The sequence below is a fragment of the Pyrus communis genome, chromosome 1 (genome assembly GCF_963583255.1).
Source record: "Pyrus communis chromosome 1, drPyrComm1.1, whole genome shotgun sequence".
NCBI lineage: Eukaryota > Viridiplantae > Streptophyta > Magnoliopsida > Rosales > Rosaceae > Pyrus > Pyrus communis.
In genome coordinates, this window is record NC_084803.1 from 17,674,786 (window position 1) to 17,698,539 (window position 23,754).

The 23,754-nt window shown below is 34.0% G+C and overlaps 2 protein-coding genes, 1 long non-coding RNA gene and 1 pseudogene across 3 annotated transcripts; all 4 read right to left on the bottom strand.

Moving 5' to 3' along the window:
* Window positions 1-228: 228 nt before the first annotated feature.
* Window positions 229-3,774, bottom strand: LOC137719998 (uncharacterized). The gene is made up of 3 exons (XR_011066456.1): window positions 3,597-3,774; window positions 1,681-1,859; window positions 229-637 (listed from the first exon to the last, which is right to left on the bottom strand). It is a non-coding gene; the product is annotated as an uncharacterized lncRNA (long non-coding RNA).
* Window positions 3,775-6,643: 2,869 nt separating this feature from the next.
* LOC137717398 (vacuolar lysine transporter YPQ1-like) lies at window positions 6,644-10,434 on the bottom strand. The gene is made up of 12 exons (XM_068456764.1): window positions 10,129-10,434; window positions 9,924-9,966; window positions 9,663-9,689; window positions 9,098-9,196; window positions 8,862-8,968; window positions 8,586-8,760; window positions 8,245-8,346; window positions 7,982-8,077; window positions 7,762-7,782; window positions 7,605-7,663; window positions 7,425-7,515; window positions 6,644-7,071 (listed from the first exon to the last, which is right to left on the bottom strand). Exons 1-12 carry the CDS (start codon window positions 10,350-10,352, stop codon window positions 6,967-6,969), a joined length of 1,149 nt encoding a protein of 382 aa, XP_068312865.1. The 5' UTR covers window positions 10,353-10,434; the 3' UTR covers window positions 6,644-6,966.
* Window positions 10,435-16,089: 5,655 nt separating this feature from the next.
* Window positions 16,090-17,030, bottom strand: LOC137715656 (uncharacterized). Its single transcript, XM_068455018.1, has 2 exons — window positions 16,827-17,030; window positions 16,090-16,593 (listed from the first exon to the last, which is right to left on the bottom strand). The coding sequence occupies exons 1-2, from the start codon at window positions 17,028-17,030 to the stop codon at window positions 16,090-16,092; spliced, it is 708 nt and encodes a 235-aa protein (XP_068311119.1).
* Window positions 17,031-17,168: 138 nt separating this feature from the next.
* LOC137730199 (protein ALP1-like) lies at window positions 17,169-19,091 on the bottom strand (annotated as a pseudogene).
* Window positions 19,092-23,754: the final 4,663 nt, after the last annotated feature.

Sequence of the window (23,754 nt, forward strand, 5' to 3'; positions counted from 1 at the left end):
AGTATGATAGTGTTTGGTAAACTTTTATGTAAAACAGCTGTGACTGTGTGAAATGACCAAAAATGATATAATACTAGATGTCCTATTAATTTAATTTTCTTAACAAATAAAAGTGAATTACTAAATATACTTTATTTTTAGAAGAAAATTATTTATAAACTTTATCTTAAATATTAATTAGTATGACAAACTATTTCAATTGAAATATTTTAGACTGAATAGCTAGGATTGATTAATACAATATTGTTAATGTATTTGAAAGTAGTCTAATTAGATGCATTCATCAAACTTGTTGCTATTCTATTTCTTAATGCCTCTATCTCATGTGATCCTTCAACTTGATAATTTTGATATTCATCATCATCATCATCACTATTATCACTCTTTTCACAAAAGTCCCTAGGGTCATCAAAATGATGATCACGTTCAGAATACTTCCGTATTTAGTTATGAAGAGCCATTGTAGCAATGGCAATCTTCACTTGCTTATTGAACGGGTAATTAGGCATATCCCTTAAAATTGCCCATCTTTTCTTCGATACCCCAAAAGTTCGTTCAATGATGCTCCTAAGAGAAGAATGTTGTGGTTGAATACCTCTTTATGACCCGTTGGTATATGTCTGTGGTTGAATACCTCCTAAGAGAAAAATACCAACATCAAAGGATAGCATACTAAAATAAATTAGTAATTCTTAAATCCTTAAAAAGGAAACAGCCCTAATTTCTCCACGACATGGTGCTGTTTTTGGTCTAGTAATGCTGCATACATGGAAAATTTCAGCTCAAAAGTAAACATCCAAGAAAATCAAATCCCCATTTATTAAAGTTATGCAAAGGAAACAACGACTAATGAAGATTTGGGAAATTCCAATTTTCTTGAATGAAGCATCTCATGTGAATGACAAACTCAGATCTTGGTAAGAAACAATAATCTTACTAAAGGCAAAGAAAAAAGAAGGATAACGTGAGCCAGTATTATAGGTGGTCTGAGGAAATGATGAATTGCATTGCGATAAATCTCGGGATTGCTCATTGTCCACCATCCCTACCTCAAACTCAAATAGAGAGAGGCACCACATGGGATATAATTTTGATATTAGCATTCAACTGAACTTCTAGAATCCCAAAAAAAATATCCTGAATTTGCTAAAAATACCCGAAACAATGTGTACAATGCAGTCCAAATTTTTCAGTCAATCGCCATTCAATCAATTCAAACCGAGGAATAGGCAACATAGTTTTGATTAAAACCAGTCAATTGAAGTATGCAACATGTAAAAAACAAAGGAAGTATAGCAAGTGAGGCAATACAACAACAACAAAAAAGTATCAGCGGGGAATTGATCAAACCAGCCAATTGAAGTAGCAACATGCAAATTCAATGTCAATACAAACATATAATTTTCCAATTCTGCCAACATATCAAGACCCAAAACAGCAAAACAAACACAACCCAATTTACCAAACGACCCAAATATACAAAAGTAAATGTAAATTTTCAACTATTTTGACCAAATGAATGACTTTCCAATTTCCATCCTAATTTCATCAATTTCTCAGTAAACAAACATGCAAAAAAATATAATCAGCAGCCAATTCAACAATTAACAAACGAATTACAGAGAATCAACTAAGAAATCAGCCTATAAAGTGATGGAGAAAATGAGAGAGAAATCTCACAGGTCTGAGAGGAAGTGAGAGCGCGCGCGATTGGTTGGATTGGAGACGAACCTCTCAGAGAGAGAGATCTCAAAGGAGTTGCAGTGAGGGGCAATAAACGTTTGGGTGAAGATGATTGAAATGAAACCACGATTTTTAGAGGGAAAAGAGAGGAGCGCATGGATTGAAAACTATGTGGGCTGAAAACTGTGAACACGAAAGATTCCTTGAAACAAGAAACCAGAATAACGTGTACAAAATAATATTTTTGTGTTTATGATTTTAGGGTTACGATCTCTCTCAAATTTGGTCCTCTGATTCTATCTTCGTAGGGTGTAGGTTTGTGGATGAGTTGTTGATCCAAAGGGCCGTCGGGGCTTGATCTAAGGATGAACAGTTGATGAACGGATCTTCAAGGGGCGTTGGGCTTGATCTTGAAGAATGGGTGTATGGATTTCTTCAAGGGTTTTTGGGCTTGATCTTGAAGGTTGATGGATGAGTAGATCTTCAAGGGCTTTTGGGCTTAGTCTTGAAGAACGATTGGATGTGTGGATTTGTTTGTGCTGTTGATCCAAGGGGCCGTTGGGGCTTGATCTTAGGATGAACGATGAACACTTTCTTCAAGGGCCGTCGGGGCTTGATCTTGAATAATGGTTGTGTGGATTTCTTCAAGGGCTTTTGGGCTTGATCTTGAAGGTTGATGGATGAGCGGATCTTCAAGGGCTTTTGGGCTTAGTCTTGAAGAACGATTGGATGTGTGGATTTGTTGAGGTTGTTGATCCAAAGGGCCGTTGGGGCTTGAGCTTAGGATGAACGATGAACACTTTCTTCAAGGGCCGTCGAGGCTTGATCTTGAAAGAGGATTTAACGAAGAACGAAGAGAGCTTTCTTGATTCTTCGGAATTCTTGGGAATTTGGATGGTTGGAAGCTTTGGAGTTTCAAAGCTTCAAGGATTTGGGGAATTCTCTTCTAATTTTGGAGTAGAGAAATGTATTTGTGAATTCCTTCATGCTTGATACCTTGATGGAGAAGCCTATTTATAGGCTTTGAGAATGAATCACCACCACAAAATATTTTTTTCCTTTCCAAGCACCATTGCCTAATTTTCCCACTTAATGCAATATTGAAATTGAAGTGGTGTAACTTATGGCCTAATTTCCCACTTAATACCATTTTAAACTTGAAGTGGTCTAACTTATGGCCTAATTTCCCACTTAACACCATTTTAAACTTGAAATGTGTATGTTTTGTCATTGCCCAAATGAGAAAAACTTTCTTTGATCCGTAATGGATTGAAGTGTGCTTGCCTTGTCATTGCCCAACATGAGAAGAAAAACTTGTTTTGATCCTCAATGGATTGAAATGTGCTTACCTTGTCATTGCCCAAATTGAGAAGAAAAAACTTGTTTAATCATCCAAGGGTATTTCTTCCTATTTTGTTGAGTCACATGCCATGTGTACAATTTGTACGACACGTGGCGTATGCCATGTATGCCCTGACATGTCAAAACTTTAATGCGTTGGTGAACATTTGTTTTACTGAAATTTCGATGTCTACAAAAACATGAAGCCAAATAAGAAGCAGAGCAAAGCTTTATAAGAAATTATCCCTTACCTAAAGCCAAATCAGAAGCAGACCTTCTAAAAAAATGAATAAAGAAGTAATCAAACTTCTCTCTCAATTTTTCTTGTTTCCTCCACAAACCCTAATTTTTTCCCCAATTAATTTTTTCCCAATTAATTTTTTCCACCAACCATATCACCTTCCCCAATTAATTGTTTCCCCACCCTCCATCCCCAATTGTTTTTCCAGACACCCATACCCTCATCCCTTTGCTCTTCCCACCCCTCCATCCCCAGTTGTTTTTCCCGCTACGCATCCCCAAATTGAAAAATCCAAACAAATAAATAACAAATTTTTACAAGAAAAGCTTACTAAGGGAACCTGGAGAAACCTGGAGAACGAGAGAACGAGAGAGATCGTTGGTTTTTGGAACGAGAGAATGAGAGAACGAGATAGTGGTCTGGGGTTCGGGTATGCGAGAGCTGAAGGCGAGAGGGAAGGGAGAGCAATTTTGGGTTATTGAAAAATTCATTAAACGCACCACTGTTCACCCGTGTTTTCTAAAATAGGTTGTTTTTGGAAGTTGCTATTTGCAGCTTCAGGGCTGCTTCAAGTTTTGGGCTTCTTTTCACCCCAAACTTTGAAAGAAAGCTGTTTTTGAAAGTTTACCAAACACCAAAACCCTCCCAGCTTTTTTTTTTTATCACCTCAATCCCAAACTACACCTTCATCTATCAGAAAGACTTTATTTTGTTAGAGACCTCCCTCTATCTCAGAAAAATCAATCAAACAACTAAATGCAAATGAACGAAACATGAATAGAATCGTATCTTTGGTACCAGGGCAACTACTTTTCTTCAATAAAAGAGAACAATATTTGATTACAATTACACGGATCTGATTAAGGCATGGTTTGGTACTGAGGTGATTCTGAAAAAAGCTGGTATCAAAAAAAGTTGGGAGCTGTTTTTGTGTTTGGTAAACATTCAACTTTAGCTTTTTTTCACAATTTTGGATGAAAAAAAGCCAAAAACAAGAAGCTGCAAAACCCAGCTTTGAAAACCGGTTTTTTTTCACATTTGTTTTACATAAATGTTTACCAAACACTACAATACTGCTTTTTTTTTTCAAAAACACTTTTACAAAAAAGTTTACCAAACACTCTGCTGCTTATTCTCACAGCATAGTAAAAGCAACTTTTTTTCAAAACACAGCAATACCAAACCAACCCTAAATTTCTCTCTTAAGTCATACAACCAGCTCTGGTTTTAAGCATTACAAGTTTGGGATACAACCAACTCTGGTTTTAAGCATTAGAAGTTTGGGACTACAAAAAGAGAATAAACAACTTAAATTGTTCACTGAATGATAATTCTTTGTCCAACTCTCAAAACCCCAGCAATATTGATTCTTGAAGGCTAATATAGTAATATGCCTCAATATTTAGTGAAAATACGTTTCCACTTTTTCATTATTCCTAAAGGCAAAGAGTAATGCGAAGATAGCCCAAATTCCACATCATAGAAAGGCACGACCAGAGTAAAGAGAGTAGTCTAGGGTTTAGCTTATATACTAGCTCGGATAACCAAAATAATATATCCGATTGTCATTTTAGAATCTCTAGTACTTTTCAATTTACCCTTCAAATGCAGAGTAAGTGGTTAAGATTGTACCCCGAATGCATGGGCAACTTGTTGGTGTCAAAACCATGACGGAGTTCGAATTGGATTTAACATGTATTTTTCTCAAATATTGATTTCAGTATCAGTATCATGGAATGATCGAGAAAAAGAGAGAATATGTGTGCTATTATTCGAGGCTGCCAACCGACAGTGTTTGTGTTTGAATGTATGAGAAAGTTGCGCATCGACTTCTTAACTAAATGATTATGCACCGAGTGGGATGCTAATTTAGATAAGTTCTTTTTTATGCCTCGAGCGAACAAGGACTTAAAATTCAATTTAACTTTTCTGTTTTTACCTCAAATGCAAACAAAAAGTATTGGAAACTAATAAGGAAAAAGAAAAAAAAAACAGAATGTAATCATTTCATGGAGTCAAGATTACAAACATTTATAAAAGTCGAATCTAGACCGATGAGCCGAGCTACATGACTAGAAATGTAAATTTGACTGAAAATGTAAAGAAGTCAGTAAAACTATTGCAAGATTCAGGCTATGAAGGGTGAGATAATGCTAGAGGAGTCCACTGAGATTAGTGGTATCAAATTGGACTGGGTATAGAACATATGCCTCAGTAAGGAAATCAACGTGATCAGAATGACATATCAATCAAATCATACCACGGTGTCACAAAGATATAAGAGTTTTAGATCTTAGGGAACGTAGGTAGTGTTTGCTTTAAATTAAGGCTTTGAGGTTGTAGTTGGAGAGCTAATGGTTTGTTGATGAGCCATTGGGTTTGTATTGAAAAACAGTTGAGTTGATTGAAGAACCACTTAAGGTTTTGTTTAATCGTAGAGATTGAGTTTGACAAAGGTCGTGAGCTTAAGACCTCTAGTTCTACTTATAGGTAGCGAAGAAGTTGGTCATTTGGCATGACAGTGACTATAATTCTTGGTTTGTGGCCCTCAGTTGTGTTTTATGTTGGTTTGCATGATCGCAGTGATGGTATTAGCGTGTCATATGACGTGTAGGTCGACATTTAAGGAAGCGAGATATTTCCTAGGTAGGTCGTCTACAAGGCAAATGCACTTGAGGGGGGAATCTGTATGTGCCCTCGGACGAGTTAGAGTGGAATGAGTTGGTCGTCCTAGACCCAAGATATGATCCTCAATTGGGTTTCGAAGGTGGATAAGAGTTGTGCAATTTTGTGTAGATAATAGTAGTTTGGCCCCATAGTAGGCCTTATTTTTATTTGTAGCCTAAACACAGGTGCCATGAACACTCTTAAATTCAAATTTTTAGCAATTTTTTTTATTTTGATTTAATGGTTCAATTGCTTTTTCTTTTTTAAATCAACTGTAAAAAAAGATCCAACGTCTGAAATTTAGATCCAAAGGTCAAAATAATATAATAATTAGAATAGATCCAGTGTAAAAAAATTATCCCACACTTTATATGTACCCATTCATTTGTTCGGTTCATTGAGTGATTGGTTGGTTTCTATATTGAAATTTGATTGGTTTGGTAGGTTGAGTTGTTGATTGATGTTATTTGTTCGATATTGAAAATTGTTGGAATATTTTTTTTTTTTTTTTAAGTTAAAACATTCAAAAATTGAATTACGATCACACAAAGAAACTAAATACTTGCCCAAAAAAAATTAGCATTAAACAGTTTCACAACAATTAATTTAATTTAGGTATGTGAGGGTTGGTGAAATTTACTGTTCACATATATGAATTATGTTCTTTGGTGGACCTGAATATTTGAATTTAGGTCCATGGGCTTGCGTTGGTCTAACAACACAATTATGTAATTGCATTGGTGATACCCACCAAACATGTTAGGTGATGAAAATGGCTTTCCCTGGTAAATAAATTAAACAGCATCATCAATCAAGACTAAAGCCACATAAACATACTATTTATTAATGTCAACGGGGGAGAAGGCCTCAAGCCCACTACTGCTTCTGCTTGACCCGACTCACAATCGCTGTCAGCATTCTCACATTCCTAACTTATGATGATCATGCTCCCAAGAAACAAATTAAAAAAGGGAATTCCTAATTCGACAAAATTAAAATACAGATTTGGATATGATTTCAGCATGCAAGTGCTTTCAAGAAGCTGCAGCATTATTTGCTTCCTTATAGTACGTGCAGTCTTCTTCACCTCTTGTAGTCCCTTTCCTCCAGTGTTTATAGTATATGTACTGCAAAATTATCTGTTGTTATGCTTGTCAAGGGATATCATTAAATCATATGTATCATACTTACAGTTACCAATCACATTGTTGGCCACATTTCTCACATTTCACGTATGTAAAAGATGAGAGAACAAAGTAATCGGTAAGTATAGTAAGTACAGTAATTACTAAATGTAACATAAAGTTGGGACTATTATAACACATGCTTTTACCTGTCATATTCACCGATCACATCTGATCACATTCCTCACATTTCACTTACGTTAAAGATGTGCCAACAAAATTATCAGTAAATATCATAGATGTTGTAATTACTAAATGTATCATAAAGTTGAACTGTTTTAATATGCATGAGGACTAGCAAAGGATACAAATAAGTCAAGTGCCACACAAACTGCAGCATCGAGTAACCATGGCATGTTGGCTTTAATGCTGTCCCACTTGGTAGTTCTTACAAGTATGCTGCAAATTGGAATATTCAAACAAATTAATTGAGAAGCATGAGGAAATGGAGATAAGAAGATGATAAGAGTAGAGAGAGTACTGCATACCTTCCCACATAAGTGACATTTGCGATCAGTGCAAAGACGAACATTAGAGGATTCAATCCCTGTACGTACAGAACCAATAGTTTTAAACAGCTGGATTATATACTGATCATATGTAATTAAATACAATTACAAAAGGAATAAAAAAGTAAAGAATTACCTCCACACTTCCTCTTTTAACCTGGCCAATGTAAATCACACAGCGACTAAGTTAGGAACGTCCAAAACAAAATCGATAAATAGGGTAAAATAAACGTTTTGATAGCGGCAGAGATACGAATGAATAAAAAACAGTAAGAAGTGCATCTCCTTTATATATCAGCTGCCTATTTAATTCAATGGCTAAGGATAACTCCTTAATTAGTAAAATATATACGCACATTTAACCAAATCTGAGGGAGTCGACCGCCCATGTATATAGCAGCCATTAGCCAGCCCAGCCATTGACCAAAGGTACTATGCTCAACTGAGTGTTCCTGTACAAACACTATATATATATGAAGACTATTTTGGATGAAAAAAATGTTCTCGTCGGATTTTTAAACAACATAACAGTGTAAATCTAGACTAATTAAGGATCATGTGAATTTTCACATGAGCGGTATTAATAGATAAATATAGTTCGTGTGACCACCAATCATACCTGCAAGAGTTTCCTCCCAGTTACTCCCAGGTACACTTGTGCCAAACCCTTTGTTTGTGAAGGCAAGTTAAGTGATGTTGCTAGAAATGTTCCGTACCCTGCCTGGAATTATAGTACACAAAGTGGTGAGCAAATCAAAACAATATAGTATAGGAAACACGTGTTAATTAATTATGTTTTGCAATTTTTTAAAAAGTAGAACTACATATATATATATAGATATGCCAACTCGTCATTACTAACCGATGTGACACAAAACGTAACAATTGTTATTAAAGGTGAACAGTTTTAGGCAATGTATAAAATGACCATAAGTCGGAAACTAGATTTGTGAGGCTCACCAATCTTGGGATTGGCCTAGGCTGGGTAACAGAGTTCTTGTTAGATGTAACCGGAGCTGACTCATCCTCAGAAGACGAGTCACTGTCTATTGTCATTGCAGAAGGGCCACTTCTAGCTGCCCTCATATACGATCGAAAGGGTGGAGTACCACTGCCAGCCAAAGATCTCGCTGACCTGTAAAAATTAATTAACAAGAATCTCAGTTTTATCAATCAAGTTAAGATACATCATAATTATGGAACATATATCTGTGGAAGTTGTAGGAGGTTACATACGTATAGTAGAACTCCCTTCTAGGAGTGGCTTTGGGTGAAGCACTTGGTATTGGAATGCCTGAATCAGCCAACTTTGGATTCAATGGTTTTTTATTCTCTTCTTCATCCTAATTACATGATAATTGATCATTAGACCCTCGTATTACCCAGCCGGCCGGCTTCAGTTAATAACAATAATTCAGAAAATAATTGATGGATTGAGAGGCCAAAAATTAAAATTGAAATGGATGTTGTACCTTCTGTCTTGCTGTGATATTTCGGCATTTCCACCATGTATAGATGTAGTCATAGTACACACTTTGCAATACTAATACTATAGTACTTGCTGTGTAAAGCTATTAATTAAAGAAAAATAAAAGAGCATGTCATAAACTAAAGCTTTTTTAAAAAGCGATATTACTAATATAAGGAGAAAGTTTAAACTTGAAATGTGGTGGATAGAAAAAAAAAAAAAAAACAAACAAACAAACCTAGCCACCATATATAGTAATCCTTCACTCCATAAACTAAAATTCTCATTCACAAAATTAAAGTAATTAATGACCTACTTAATGCCCACTCCCCTAAATTGATGGGAATTATTTGGACCTAAATTGATGGAAGTAATTTGGACCTAAATTGATGGTATTAATCTGGACAAATATTATAAAAAATAAAAAAAAACTAGGTCCTACTATAGATTCGGACATGGGCCTAAAGTGTGGTGAAATTTAACTTTATCATTTACTGCTACAACTGCAATTGCAAAGAAAAACAAATATATATAGAAACGAAACCCAAAGTTTTTGGAGATGCAATTACCAGAGCTGTGTACAACTGGGTCGGCAACTGCATCAAAAAAATGGCTGCAATTAAAATATTTTACACCCGAAATTTAACAAAGTTAACAGAAAAAGAAATTTGACAGTATATGGCGGAGACCCTGTCATGCATCAAGATAAAGATAATGGTTTTAACCACAGCCAATCACCCGCTGATGGTTTTCTGGACCACCAGACTAACAAACAACATAACTATGGCAGAGAGAAAGACAATATATAGCAATTTGCTGGGTTAACTCACCGTTGCTGGTTCCAGAAAACAACCCAATAAATTAAACACATCCCTGCATGAAACCCAAACAAAAAAAATTTAATTAATTAATTAATTTTTAATAACATATTAGATAACTTTAAACCACCTTTTTCTATTTAGGGAAGAGGGAGATTTGAGCACTGAGAAATGAAATATTACTGGACTAAGAGTTAGTCGTCAGTCAAAAACTAACCCGGCGACCCAAGTGCAAAGGAAGGCGAGGGAGACTCCGTGGCTGGACTTGGTGTGAAAGTTTGTGATGATTTGAGGAACTTCAGCCACCCCCCAACACACCAAGCTGATCAGACCAAAAGCAAACGAGATGTCATCGTTGAGATTGCAAAGGCAGTCCTTGAAATACTTCTGAACCCACCGCGCGCAGGGTTTGTTCTCCGCTACACAATAAGAGAGAGGCATTCTCTCCGGCCGTCACTGAGTGGCTGCTGAGTCTTGTTTTGTTGGTGGTTTTCCAATTTGCAAAGCTGATGAAAATGGTTTTTTCGAGAGAGAGAGAGAGAGAGGAGAGAGAGAGAGAGAGAGAGAGGCAGCAATACTTATGAAGTAAAAAACACAACACAAGACAACGTATTACAGAGGAAGTGAGGAATCATATAGAAGCCTGGAGTATCCCCTAAAAAGTCTTGTCCGTTTATTGGGTCAAATTGTAAATACGTAAAATAGGGCAATGCTAAACACGTGGCATGCCTAGTTTTTAGCCTGATGTACTCAGAAGTATATGTGTCTGTCTGTTGGTGGAAAAGAAAATAGTATGCAGGGTGGGGGAGTGTATGGTGGTGAGCATATTCTATATAGGCTAATGTTATAGAGATTAAATTTATCAACAAAGTTTTGAAAACTAAATAACATAAAAATTGATAATTGATTTATTACTTAAATGTTGATAAACATACTTCTTCCTATTAGTAACATATTATTTAGTTTGTAAATTTAGTCTCTCTTTATGCTTCTATATAATACCATGATGCTTTTTATTTGCCTAAGAAATATTAATTAATCTTATATATAAAGCCGGTAGGGCTTTTGAATAGTGATTTTTTGGGTCACAAGCTTCACACAAAAAAGTGGACAGAAATACCTCTCAAACAAAAAACTTCAAAAGCAATTCAAAATAATGCATCAAATGTGGCAGGAATATTTTGATCATTTTAAAAGTGTTTTTAAATAATTAATTTTTTTGTATAGTTTTTTTCTATTTTGTTTTATAATTAGTATCTCACAATAGCCTAGCAATAATGTGATTCAATCTGTTGCTCATTAAATATTATTTTCTCTATTTTTAAACACGTTTAAAACATCTTAAGAGGCATGTAATGTCGGTAATAAAAAAAGTTTTTTGCACCCGCATAATAATGTGATTAAATTAGTTGTCAAATGATTTTTTTTTTGTTTTTTTTTTTTGGAACAAACGATATTATCTACACCAAGGAGGTGAGATTAGCCTCACAATGAGCTAGCAATAATGTGATTCAATCAATTAATTATTAAATATTATTTTCTCTATTCTTAATGTAAATTCAATATACGCCTATTTTATTATGTGAATTCAACTACTTTGATTGGTTTATGAGGGTTTCTTCTAAGCATGATATAAGATTATTCATTTAATTCAAATATTTGGTTTTCCTTTTGTCAATTTATGCATATAAGTACATTTAAAACGTATAAGTCGCACGTAGCACGTCGTAATTAAAAAAAATATCTTCTGCACGTGTGAGCGCGTGCATGAAGGCTAGTATCAATAAAAGAGAGCTCTGAAAAGTTCACACTGGTAAAGCGTTCCTATATGAGTAGTTGAAATGGACAAAAATATAGGCAAAAATGTTTCTTAGAAAGGCTCGAATACTTTATATGTGCTATTGCTTCTAAAAATATTGCTTCAGGTGTCAAATAAGTGAAAGGTTTTAGGTTTAAATGTTTCTAGTGATATTTTATTTCATTTATAAGTAAGAAATTTTAGATTTGATTCTCATCAAAGATGAATTTGAATAAAATTACTATAACTAGTCCATTGTAAGACTTAGCCTCCTAAACGCTAAAAGTGTTTATGGAAAATTTTTATACAAATGTTTGTTTTTAAAGTATTTTTTAAAAAAAGTTGTTGAAGTACTTCCAGATGAAAGCACATGGGAGATGCTACTTTCAGAAAGCCCTTAAGTGCATACTTCAGTTAGAAATTTCTAAATTTTTCTATGAAATATTATTATAAACGTTTTTGGTGATATAAAAGTATTTTCAAATAAATCCTACCATTCTCAAATAGGTACTTGATTGATGGATAAAATTAACTTAATTAGGAATTTAAAATTTTGAACGCAAGATAAATTGGGAATAAAAAAAAAATAATAGAGAAGTCATATCTTCAACGGTTTAATTTTGTTTCTCTCTAGTGAATATTGATTAATCATTCCCCCCCCCCCCCCCCCAAAAGAAATTAAAGATCTTTGAATTATATATTATATTCAAACAACAATCTTAAAATTAAACTGCCTTTAAGAATATAAATTTAGGAATCCCTCATGAATGCGAATCTTTATTTCATATGCCTCCCCTCATGCTTGCATAGCTAGCTGTAACTGACATGAATTGACTCTCGAGCTAACTCAGTACTAGAAAAGTTCAATAATGCAGATGGGTGCAAAGGAATAGGATGTTCTCCGGATCTTCTTTGTGGAGATCTAAAGAATCGATCAAACGTATCCATTTATCATACATCGTACGATTATAAATTATTTTAAATTTAAATATAAATAGAATCTAACAAAAACTAACTGAACGATATACGATGAACATATATAATTAATTGATCCCTGGATTCCCATAAAGAGGATCCGGAGAGGATCCTTGTCCGGGTGCAAAGATGTCAAGAATATGTCAACATTCTTCAATCAAAGATCAGCTGGTATATATATGGGTTTCTCTTTTTCGTTTCACCGCTTACAAATTTTTATGATATTTTATTTATTTATTACTTGCATGTAGCATGTCTCTTTGATACTAACCTTGTTTGTTTATTAAGTTTAGATCAAAGATAAACGATATTAGAAAACGATGTGTGACAGTAGGAGTCGTAGAGTGGAAAGAAAAGTAAGAATGATTTTAAGAAAGATATCGAAATAACATGGTTACATTTTAGGGAATGCAAAAAGGGTTCCAGCAGAATAAAAAAGAAAATGATTCTAAACTACTGTTAGTTTTTTAACGACAACGACATATTTTTATCAGTAAAGGGAGATTCACTCTGAATAGAAACAATCAAACTTGCCTAAAACGAATAATTAAACAAAAAACAACACAACTTCTGCAGATCGACTCATTTTAATGTTCTTTTCTTTTCCTCGTCTCCTTCACAATTTTTTTTCCATATTTTTCCCATCTTTTATTTTAAAAATAGAAAGTAAACAATATATAAAAGCACTATCAAATTGATTCTAGATCAAACATGCTGATGCATTTGGAAATATTCGATTAAATCGCATGCTTCAAAATTCAAATTTGAGTTTTTTATTTTTTTATTTTTTTATTTTTTTCTAATCTAAGTATGCTTTAAAAGCTAGTTAAGTCATCCACTAGGAATGTAATAATAATAATAATATTCATGATCCGCTCTCTTTTGTTTGAGGTGTTATCTTTGCACTGCACCAATTCCTATCGATCGTGGTATCAAAGAAATATATAGTAGAATATCCTACTCCACCTTCGTGCAAGTTGCAAACTACTTTTGAAGTGATAAGATTATGAATATTGCGTACAGATAAATATAGTTGATGGACATGACATTGAAGAAGATTAAAATTTAATAAAAATTTGATGTTAGGTTGGATATTGATTTTAGTCTTCTAATGTGTACTTAATTCAAATTTATATTATAATTTTGTTTTAATATTTAATAGATATCTTATTTAATGTCATTACATTAAAATTAAAATTATTTATTATTTTACACATATTAATTCATTATATTTATTTTACTTCCTCTAATTAGTGTACCTAAACGTCCGTATCATAATATATTTTACTAAGTTAGTGTATTAAAATGTCCGTACCTAAATATATTGTAGTAAATTAGTGGCACATGCGAAAATATGCAAAAACATAACCGTACCAAAAAATTCTGTACCTAAATATATGATACTAAACTAGTGTACTGAAATGTCGGTACCTAAATATATTATAATAAACTAGTGTATCGAAATGTCAGTACCTAAACATATTATACTAACCTAGTATATCGAAATGTTCATACCTAAATATATTGTAATGAATTAGTGGCACATAAGAAAATATGCAAAAACATGTGTACCGAAAAATCTTTACGAAAATATTTTTTTATATAAGATACTTACCATAATGAGAATTAAAATTTATTATATTTTCATAAAATTTAATTTATGAACACCATAAAATTATAACTAAAAAAGAGAGACATTTAATATGGTGGCATTAAATAAAGTCTAGGGACTAAAATCAATTTTTAATCTTGTATAAGATATTTTTCTAAACTTCATCTTATTTAAAGATTAAAATCTAGTTTTCTTAAAAAAAAAAAAAGTAAGATAAAAATACGTATAGTTATATCACGTACAAAGGAGATAATTAGTTCAAAAATTGAAAATGCAACAACTGTTTTGGTGTATCTAACATTAGTCGGATAAATTTATTTTATAGATTATTTATAGAAAATTACCTATATTTTTATTAGTGTTTCAATTTTTACTTTGCATTCCCGTAATAATCACCAAACTGTAACTCTGCGCGCAGAAACTGTTGAAAAATTGATTTATATTCAGCTTTTTTTCTTGCTTATATATGTCAAATAGCATATACCGACTAATTTCTTGATTTGGAAACAACACATCCATACATTAAGCGCATCCAAAATAATAACCACTGTGAATCAAACCCAAAATAAGGGCCAAATTCAATGCGCAATGCAGACAACAAACCAACAGCAAACAAACCAGCAGATAGATTGGCCAAATACATACCCAATAATTTACTCGAACCTAGCCTCCATATTCATCCAGGTTCATCCATTTTACTTCTTCCTTATTTTTCGTTCCTATTACAAAAAAAACCTGTATGTTGCCCTGGTCCACCTCATCAAATTTTATGACAGGGAGGCAGTGATGGTAATTCAGATAAGCAAGCAATAAAGTTAGTAACCGCCCCTTTTACCTTTTCATCATTTGTGTCTTTCATTTCATGTTAAAAAAACAATACTAAAAAGGCCAAAAACAAAAAAAAATGTAATGGAAAAAGAAAACGAAGGGAAGGAAGTTTTTTAAATAAATATCAAACAGCAGCGTAGATGAGAATAACCCTTTGAAATCTGAACCTTAAAGCAGAGGAAAACGATCAAAAGGAACGGCGACGGTGCGCTGCAACTTGTCTAATAATCATATCGCCAACGTGTGTCAATGTCATTTCGTTCTTATCCAATAGTACGTAGTGTGTTTGCATGTTGAGATAAAGTTTGAGTGTATGCTCGTACTCAATTGTACGTGTGTGTATTGATCGAAGAGTACGGTCTATATGATTGAGTTTAAGAGAGCTAGGGTTTGTAAAATTTGAGGTTAAGACGGCAACCGTACTAAGGTTTTGTTTGTAGAAAAGCTGCATGTATAACTGTTTAGGTCTCGTTTGGCAGTTTGAACTGTACTGACTATTTCTGTCGGATAGGATAAATAGTCATCGGATAGTGCTAACTAAATTTGTCAGGCATTTGGTGCAATATCGGATTAATGACCGTATTATTTATACTGTGTTTGGTACTGAACCGGATAGGACAAGAGAAAAAAAAAATTTAACAAATCTTTCTTTGTTTGTTGAACTTTTCTCATATTTATACCTATTGAAAACCACATAAATTTTCAAATAACAAAGAAAAATAGTAAATTTCATACATCAAATTCAAAATATTTTCCAATAACATAAAAGAAGGTTCACAAAAAACAACTACAATCGTTACGATATATAATCCAACCACATATCCAAGTTCATAAAATATACAAATGCAAGGTGGTTTCAGTAAGAAACAGTTTGTCCAAATAGCCAAAATATATGCATGCTACTTTTAACAAAATATATGCATGCTACAGCTTTTAACAAAATATATTGTTGTTGGTTTGAAATGTCAATTGGGGTTACTTTGTCCAAGTAACATGAGTACAAAGTCTTTTTTCATTGCACCATACAAAGAAGAGAATGTCCTCTCATTCAGTGGCTTTTCGAAAAGGATATTTAGTGCCTTGATTTGATCCTCAATAGACAAATCCATCTTTGACAATTCTGAAACAATCTCAAGTTTTGGATCCACTCCTTTCCCAAAAGCAACTAGTAAAACTTCACCCAACATATCAACTGATTCAGAAAGCATTTCTTTAAATGCCACAGCAAGATCATTATCATTAGTAGCTCTCTTCCTTTTCCGGGTACTTGAACTACTGGACCGTCGAGCAACAGAGGGAGAACTAGTCTTCGCCTCATCTTCATCTTCATTAATGTGCTCAGGCTCATTCATCATCTCAGTAGGAGTTGTAGCTCCTATTCCGGTTGCTCGGTCTTTCCCAAAAATAACATTCAATCTGTCATACAATAGAAACGATTTTCCTAGCCAGCCTTCTGCTTCTTTGTTAACCTGCAATGCGAAAACAAATCACACTATCCATAAAATACAAACAATCTTATTTTGTTCCCTTCAACCTGTCTTGATATAATCAAGTATCCATTAATTTAATTAAGCTGTTATAATGAATGGGGCTAAAGGATATGGTTTGGTAGACACTATCATACTATTAAATTGTATGTAAAGGAACACGTTAAGTAATCAAATATGTAAAGTTAAATTCTAGTATTATGTTAGAGAATTACCTTTACATAGGATTGCCATACTTCAGTGCTATCAACCTCAATACACTTTCGTACATCATTCCATGCAAAACTAGTTTTATTAACCATGTCATAAACTATTGCATAATATTTTTTCCACCTCCTCATTTTGGACTCAATATGTGGAACTGCCTTTATATTGGAATTAGGACATTTCAAATTAATAGCTGTTTCAAACTGAGCCATTGTTTCGGGTTTGAAACAACCATTATCACATCTCAAATTCTTAACAACTGCCTCCTCAAGTATGGAGAGCAATGCATCTTCTTCATGTTGTTTCCAAACCCTTCTACTTCCTTTTGGTTGACTACTTTGTTCACTTTCCATTCCTACAATTATATACACAACATGTGGAACTGCCTTTATATTGGCATTAGGACATATAATCAATAATGCATATAATTAATAGTAAGTGATAAAAACCATAAGCAAATCATCACACTTTTTAAATAAATACATAACCAGGTCGCACTTTGTTCGAATAAAGTATCATAACCGAATACATAAGAAATCATTATTTGTTCAAATAACAAACCATAACCAAATCACAACATGCATATGTAAAGAAATTTAATCAAATCACACTTGTGCACGCCACTCATTGTACATATTCATAGCCAAAGTGTTTCTCCATGCAGTTTATTCTTGTGTAGGTTGAACACTCTTAGTCATATCTCATCATCATCACTACTTTCAGATTCGTCCAAGTTTAGGATTTCATTTTCTATTGGATCAGCTGACATATGCCTTCTAATAAGATTATGTAATAGGCAGCAGGCTGTCATAATCCTAAATTGTGTTTTAATTAGGAAAAATGATGGACTTTTTAAGATGCTCCAACACATCTTAAGTAGTCCAAAACATCTCTCAATGACATTTCTAGCTTGAGCATGTTTCATATTGACATACTCCTCATGATTAATCGAGTCTTCTATTTCTCCACTCCGAGAGATGGTAACGCACTCCCCTATACGGTGCAAGGTATCCTGGACCATTTGTGTACCCACCATCCACAAGGTAGTAACACCCTAACACACAAAAAATGTATATTACTATATATAAGAAAATTGAGGATTCAAATTACTAATATAAACAAATAATCTATTGTTACCCGTGGGAACTTTTAATCCCGATGGTCTACTTATCGCATCTCGGAGTACTCTAGAATCAGATGTCGACCCTTCCCAACCTGGGTACACAAATATAAAATTCATGTCCACATTACAGACTCCCAACATATTGGTCACAATCTCTCCCTTCCTTGATCGGTATCTTGGTATATCTCGCTTAGGGACATGAACGTTAATGTAAGTCCCATCCAATGCCCCCAAGCAATTCTAAAAAAAATCATTAACATTAGTATGCTCAATATATTTAATTACATTAATTTTAGAAGTAATTTTTATAAAATATGAAGAATACCTCAAACCAACTCCATTTAGGATCTGGGTAGGCATTAGGAATGGGTTCTGGCATTTTCAAAAGTGTACCTTGTAGCCTTAACACTCCATGTAGAATGGAATTGAAATACCTACTTATGGTCTCCCCCGATCGACAAAACCTACTCCCAATTGTACGATTCTTGACATGATGTGCAAGTATATGCAAAAACATGCAAAATTGTTCTTCCATTGTCACTACACCATCCAATTTTACTCTACCGTGGTCACGAAGCATTTGACATAAATAATGGAACGCTCTTCTATCCATTCTAATTTGGTTCACACACTGAACATCATCATGTCCTATTATGCTATCTAAATAGGCTAACCCAACCATTCTCCTAACAAATGTGCGATTTCTAAGTGCAAGTTGCCGATTCTGCCTTCTAGCTGAATTATGATTCTTGATGAACCACATCATCAACCAAGTCACAATATTCAAGTACCACACGTTAACAATGAAGCATGCCACAATCTTTCTTTGATCCATGTCTAGTGGAAATATAAAATATCATTATTAGATAGTGGCAAAAAATTAAGTAACTGGAGCATGAATCCATAATAACACTGAAAACGGAAGGAAGCATGTTAATAAGTCCTACCAAAAAATGTCATAGGCAGATAATAAATCCTATAGACTGTTGCGGTGATCATAAGGAAAAATTACAATGAAATCAGAAAGATGTCTTGACATTCATCAGTCAAGGAAGCATGTTACGAATCGAATTCAAAAACACACACTCTAAGGTAATTACTTTACAAACTGGAATAAATGCCAATCAACAATTCAACAACCCTAGTTCGAAATTTTTCACACACACACTCATAGACAGAGACCGACAGACAGACAGACAGACACACACACACACACACACACATAGATATATATATATATATATATATATATAAAGTAAAATTCACATAAAAATTAAAAAAATTTGGAACGAGATTTGTAGTTTAGGTGTGGTTAAGAGTTGTCACCGTCTTACCCAAGGTCAAGTTTCCGTATGGTTGCGTTGTGGCTGTGAGACAACGAGTGAAACGGGAGTTGCACCAGAGACAAAGTTTGGTTTAGGTAAGTGAACCTGCACACTCCCACTCTACCCAATCATTAAAATTGTAAGTTCAACACCAACAACAAACCCTAAATTCAACCCCAATAGCAAACCCTAAAATTCAAAAATTCTAATTAAAACACAAAATTACATAATCAATTGCATAATTAGAGAGAAAATAATAACTAGATTCAATCAATTGAAAGAAAATTGCAAGAAAAATAGGAGGAGGGGGAAGAATAAAAGGAGGGGCGGAATCCTAGAAGAAGAAATCTGAAAAGACGAACTATGATTCAAACGAAGAAGAAGTTGAGAAGATGAACCTGGGATGAGAGGAAGAGAGAACGCCTGTTGAGCACCTGGAGAGGAAGAGAGGGCGCGGAAGACTGGTCTCTCAGCGAGCCCGACTAAGTTATACCGTGCACTTGCACGGTATTAGTAAGCGGGTAAGCGTCGTGTAAAAAAGGTGGGCCCGGATTATTTAATCCGGTGCCTATTTAATCCAAACGGCCACCAAATACGATACACCGTATTATTAATCCTATCCAATACCTTATACGGTATGCCAAACAGGGCCTTAGTCGACATCGAATAGGATTAGCGAAAAACTATAACTTTGTGCAAGTCTTTCTAATTTATATTCTAACAGTAGCTGCCGATATATTCCAAGTGAAGCCAGCAGCCTCGTAATCTTTTGGATTTTGCTAGCTAGCTATTGTCCCCATGCATGCATGCATGCATGTCTCCCACAAAGTAGAAGCTAGAAGGGTTTTAATAACTACAATGAAATTATCATGCATTATCCTTGGTTTTAAAGTAAAACGATATATTTACCCATATAATTTTCTACATTACTAAGTGTAAAAAACTGTTATTTTTCACCATAATCTTTTAGATCAATTTTCTACGTTAATAATGACCTTAAGCTATTGTTGATTTTTCATGCACTATGATGAAATTAGGTTATTTTCTTAATTAAATGGCAATGTTAATGTATTCAAATATGATCCCCTTTGCTTAGACTGATTTCTACACATCCAACTCTTATTTAAATTCACCCGCGTATCTATTTACACTCCATTAAAATATTTTTTCTAGGTCCTCACATTTGTTTCAAAAATACCCTTACACACCAACACCATACCTACCAACAGATCACACTCAACCTATTTGTAAACCATTAAAAAAAAGAAAAAGAAAAAGAAAAAGAACAAAGAACAAAGAACAGAACAGATTGTGCGACTGCGTCCAACACTAGCCAAATGGTGGTGAAGGCATATCGATGGGTTATTATGATTCATTAAAATGCATATCGGTAGGAAATGTCATGTACTGACATGTTCCAAAAATTTCGGCACTTGGTACTAGGCGACTGATCACCGTCCCGATTAGTTTCTAAGACACTCATCTAATTAAACTCACCTAGATCGCGATACCCTTGAAGGCCTCCTATATATGTATACATATGTGTGTGTGTGTGTGTGTGTGTGTGAAAATCAATAGATGGAGACAATGAGGAGATGAGTGAGAGTAGTACCTGATGATGATTGAGAGCAGGTGAGACAGTGGAGGTGGTGACGGTAGGAGCGACAGAGCAACCAAAGGGGAGGATTTAGATGTGGTTCTTCTTCCTCTCACTTCACTTCTTTTTCTCTCTCAGATTCAGACGAAAATGAGTGTCACAGGCTCAAATGAAACAGCAAGACACCAAAGATGAAAGATTGAATTGAAGTCAGTGGACCCAAGCTTTTCATGGGTCTAGAGTTTGGGCCGGGGTGAGTCTGAGGTAGCAGTAGCGTCGGTATCCAAATGTTTGTTGACAAGACAACGATCTCTCCTCTCCTCTCCTTGGGAAGGAGATCGTTGTCGTCGTGTCAGGAAGAAATGGGAGAGACAGAGCATAGCAGAGAGATCCATAAAAAGGAAGAGATTAAACAGACAAAGGCTACAGTCAAGGGCAAAATCGAAAACTCATTGTTTGAGCCATTTTAATTAGACTGGTTTAGTGTTGGGCTTTGTTCTAATAATCGAAAGCAATCTAGGATGACTTTCTCCTATGATCTTTCAGTAGCAGCAATGTTTGATTGCATACCAAGTCTTGAAATTAATTCTCATGGGTAATTTTCGGGCCCGACATTCAGAGCCTTGTTGAAACAAGCCTGGGGGGCAACCTTCCACAAACGCATCAAGCCCATGCATGTATAATATGTTCTGAGGCTCTCAGCCTTTAGGCTTTGCATAAATGGATGACATAAGACAGTGAAGCCTAGATTACCGATCAAGAAAACAAAAAAGAGAGAGCATCCAATTATCTTGTTCACACTGCACCTTAATGTATTTTTTTCATTTATCTTTACACGCGAGACGCAATTTCAACCTAGATAAGAAAATGTGCAACTCAAAAGTTCTTTATACACATATATAACAGCATTTCTTCTATACTAAATCTCTGTTGTTTAATTGATATTAAATACTTGACATTTTTTTTTTAAAAGTAGTCATTTATGTTCATACTTGTTTGTGATCACAATTTGACACGTGAATTTCTTTAATAAATTATTTCTGTATCTATGTCAAACTATAACTTACCGTAGTGTGGGGAGGGGCCAAACTGAGTTTTAGTTGGATAACATGGCTTAATCAAAGAGAACCCTTACAAATAGCACTTTGCCATTTAACTACCATTTTTGGCATAGAACTAATAAACATGTACTATAGTAATTTTAATGATTTTATCCATAGACAACCCCTAAATTCTAGTGCTGACAGGGCAACAAAAGTTCAAGTCTCAGGGGAAGGGAGGCAATCTCTCTCTATCCCAATGTGCTGACATATCTTATGAATGAAAAGAGATTCGCAGTTCTTACCCTTTAGCTTTTTTGTTTTAGAAGGGTTCTATGTCCCCAACCTCCACACCCCTCTTTTGTATGTTCTTTATCAAGAAGGGTTCAGATCTATGTTTTTTTTTTCTTTTTCCCCTAGCTTTATAAAGAGTAATGTTTACGTCCATGGCAAGTATAATTATGTCATAAGCTTAAAAAAATTGCAAAGCACATTGGATGTCATAAGCTTGACAATACTTCACGTAATATTCTTCTTTTGGGCGTAAAGTATTCTCACAGGTCCAAACACCATTTTCATCACCCAGTTTCCCTACAATTTCCTCACTTGACCTGCAAGTACAACTAATAAAAACTGACGCATTCACCCACCCACACATTAGATCAATTTCCCCTCAATTTCTTCCTTGACCTCGACTTCCTCTCCATCCTGGTTACGCAAATAGTTAGAAACACACAGTTTTAGATTGGGAGACAAAACCAAAAACCCATATCACTCGGCAGTAGATTCTTTTGAGAACTTATTTAATAATTTTAATTTTGTATTGACTGAAAACCTACTTACCTGGTAGAAGAATGATGGACTAATTGAGAGAAATCTGAATACATATTTAACAGGGAAAGTGGGTGAAAAAGGGCGAACCGGAAAAAGGGCAAGAGGTCTTTTACCACAATGGTGAAAAGGAGTTGAGTTCTTGTAAATTGTTAAATAGGGATATATACACATATATATTTGTCAAATGAGATTATTTGTACACATAGAAGAAATTAGATTTTCATCCTTTTTTTTTTCTACTCCATTGATTAAAATCTTATTCTTTTTCAATTTTTGGTCAAGGTCCTTAGGTTTTAATGAACGTCATTATTTCAACAATAAAATATTTACATGTCAAGATAATTAAATTTAATTACTAAATATATTCATTTAGTGTTAGAAACGTTACCGTTTGGTATATTTATATTTAGGGCTAAAATTTGTATCATATATTTCTATTTTTAGTTTGTAACCATTTTTAATTTGCAACCCTTTTTTTTTTTTTTAATTTGTACTAATTTTCTTTACAGTTTTAATTTGTACCCATATATTAATTTTTTTTGTTCCCATATTTTTAAAATTTTTATTTGTACTCATAATTTTTTCACCTTCTATTTGTATCCATTTTATTTATACTGTATCCATGTTTCTTTTAAAGTGAACCACTTGTTATATCATATATGTAAAATGTGCCCATTTTTTAATAGAAAATAATATATATATATATATATATATATATATTTTAAATCTAAAATGTAGTCATTGTTGTTTATAAAAATGTACACGCTGTTTTCTATTTAAAGTGCACCCATTGTTTTTTTATATAAAACGTACCCATTTTTTGTATAAAATGTACCCATATTTTTTAAATTTATAATTATGTGCACCATTGTAGTCATATAATTATACGGGTACATTCTTCTTAAACATTTTTTAGAGTTATTTATTAAAATATTTTTCTTTTGGAACAATGTTGAAATTGTACTCATAGATAATTATATATACTGAATGTACGGGTACATTCTTTTGACATGTGAA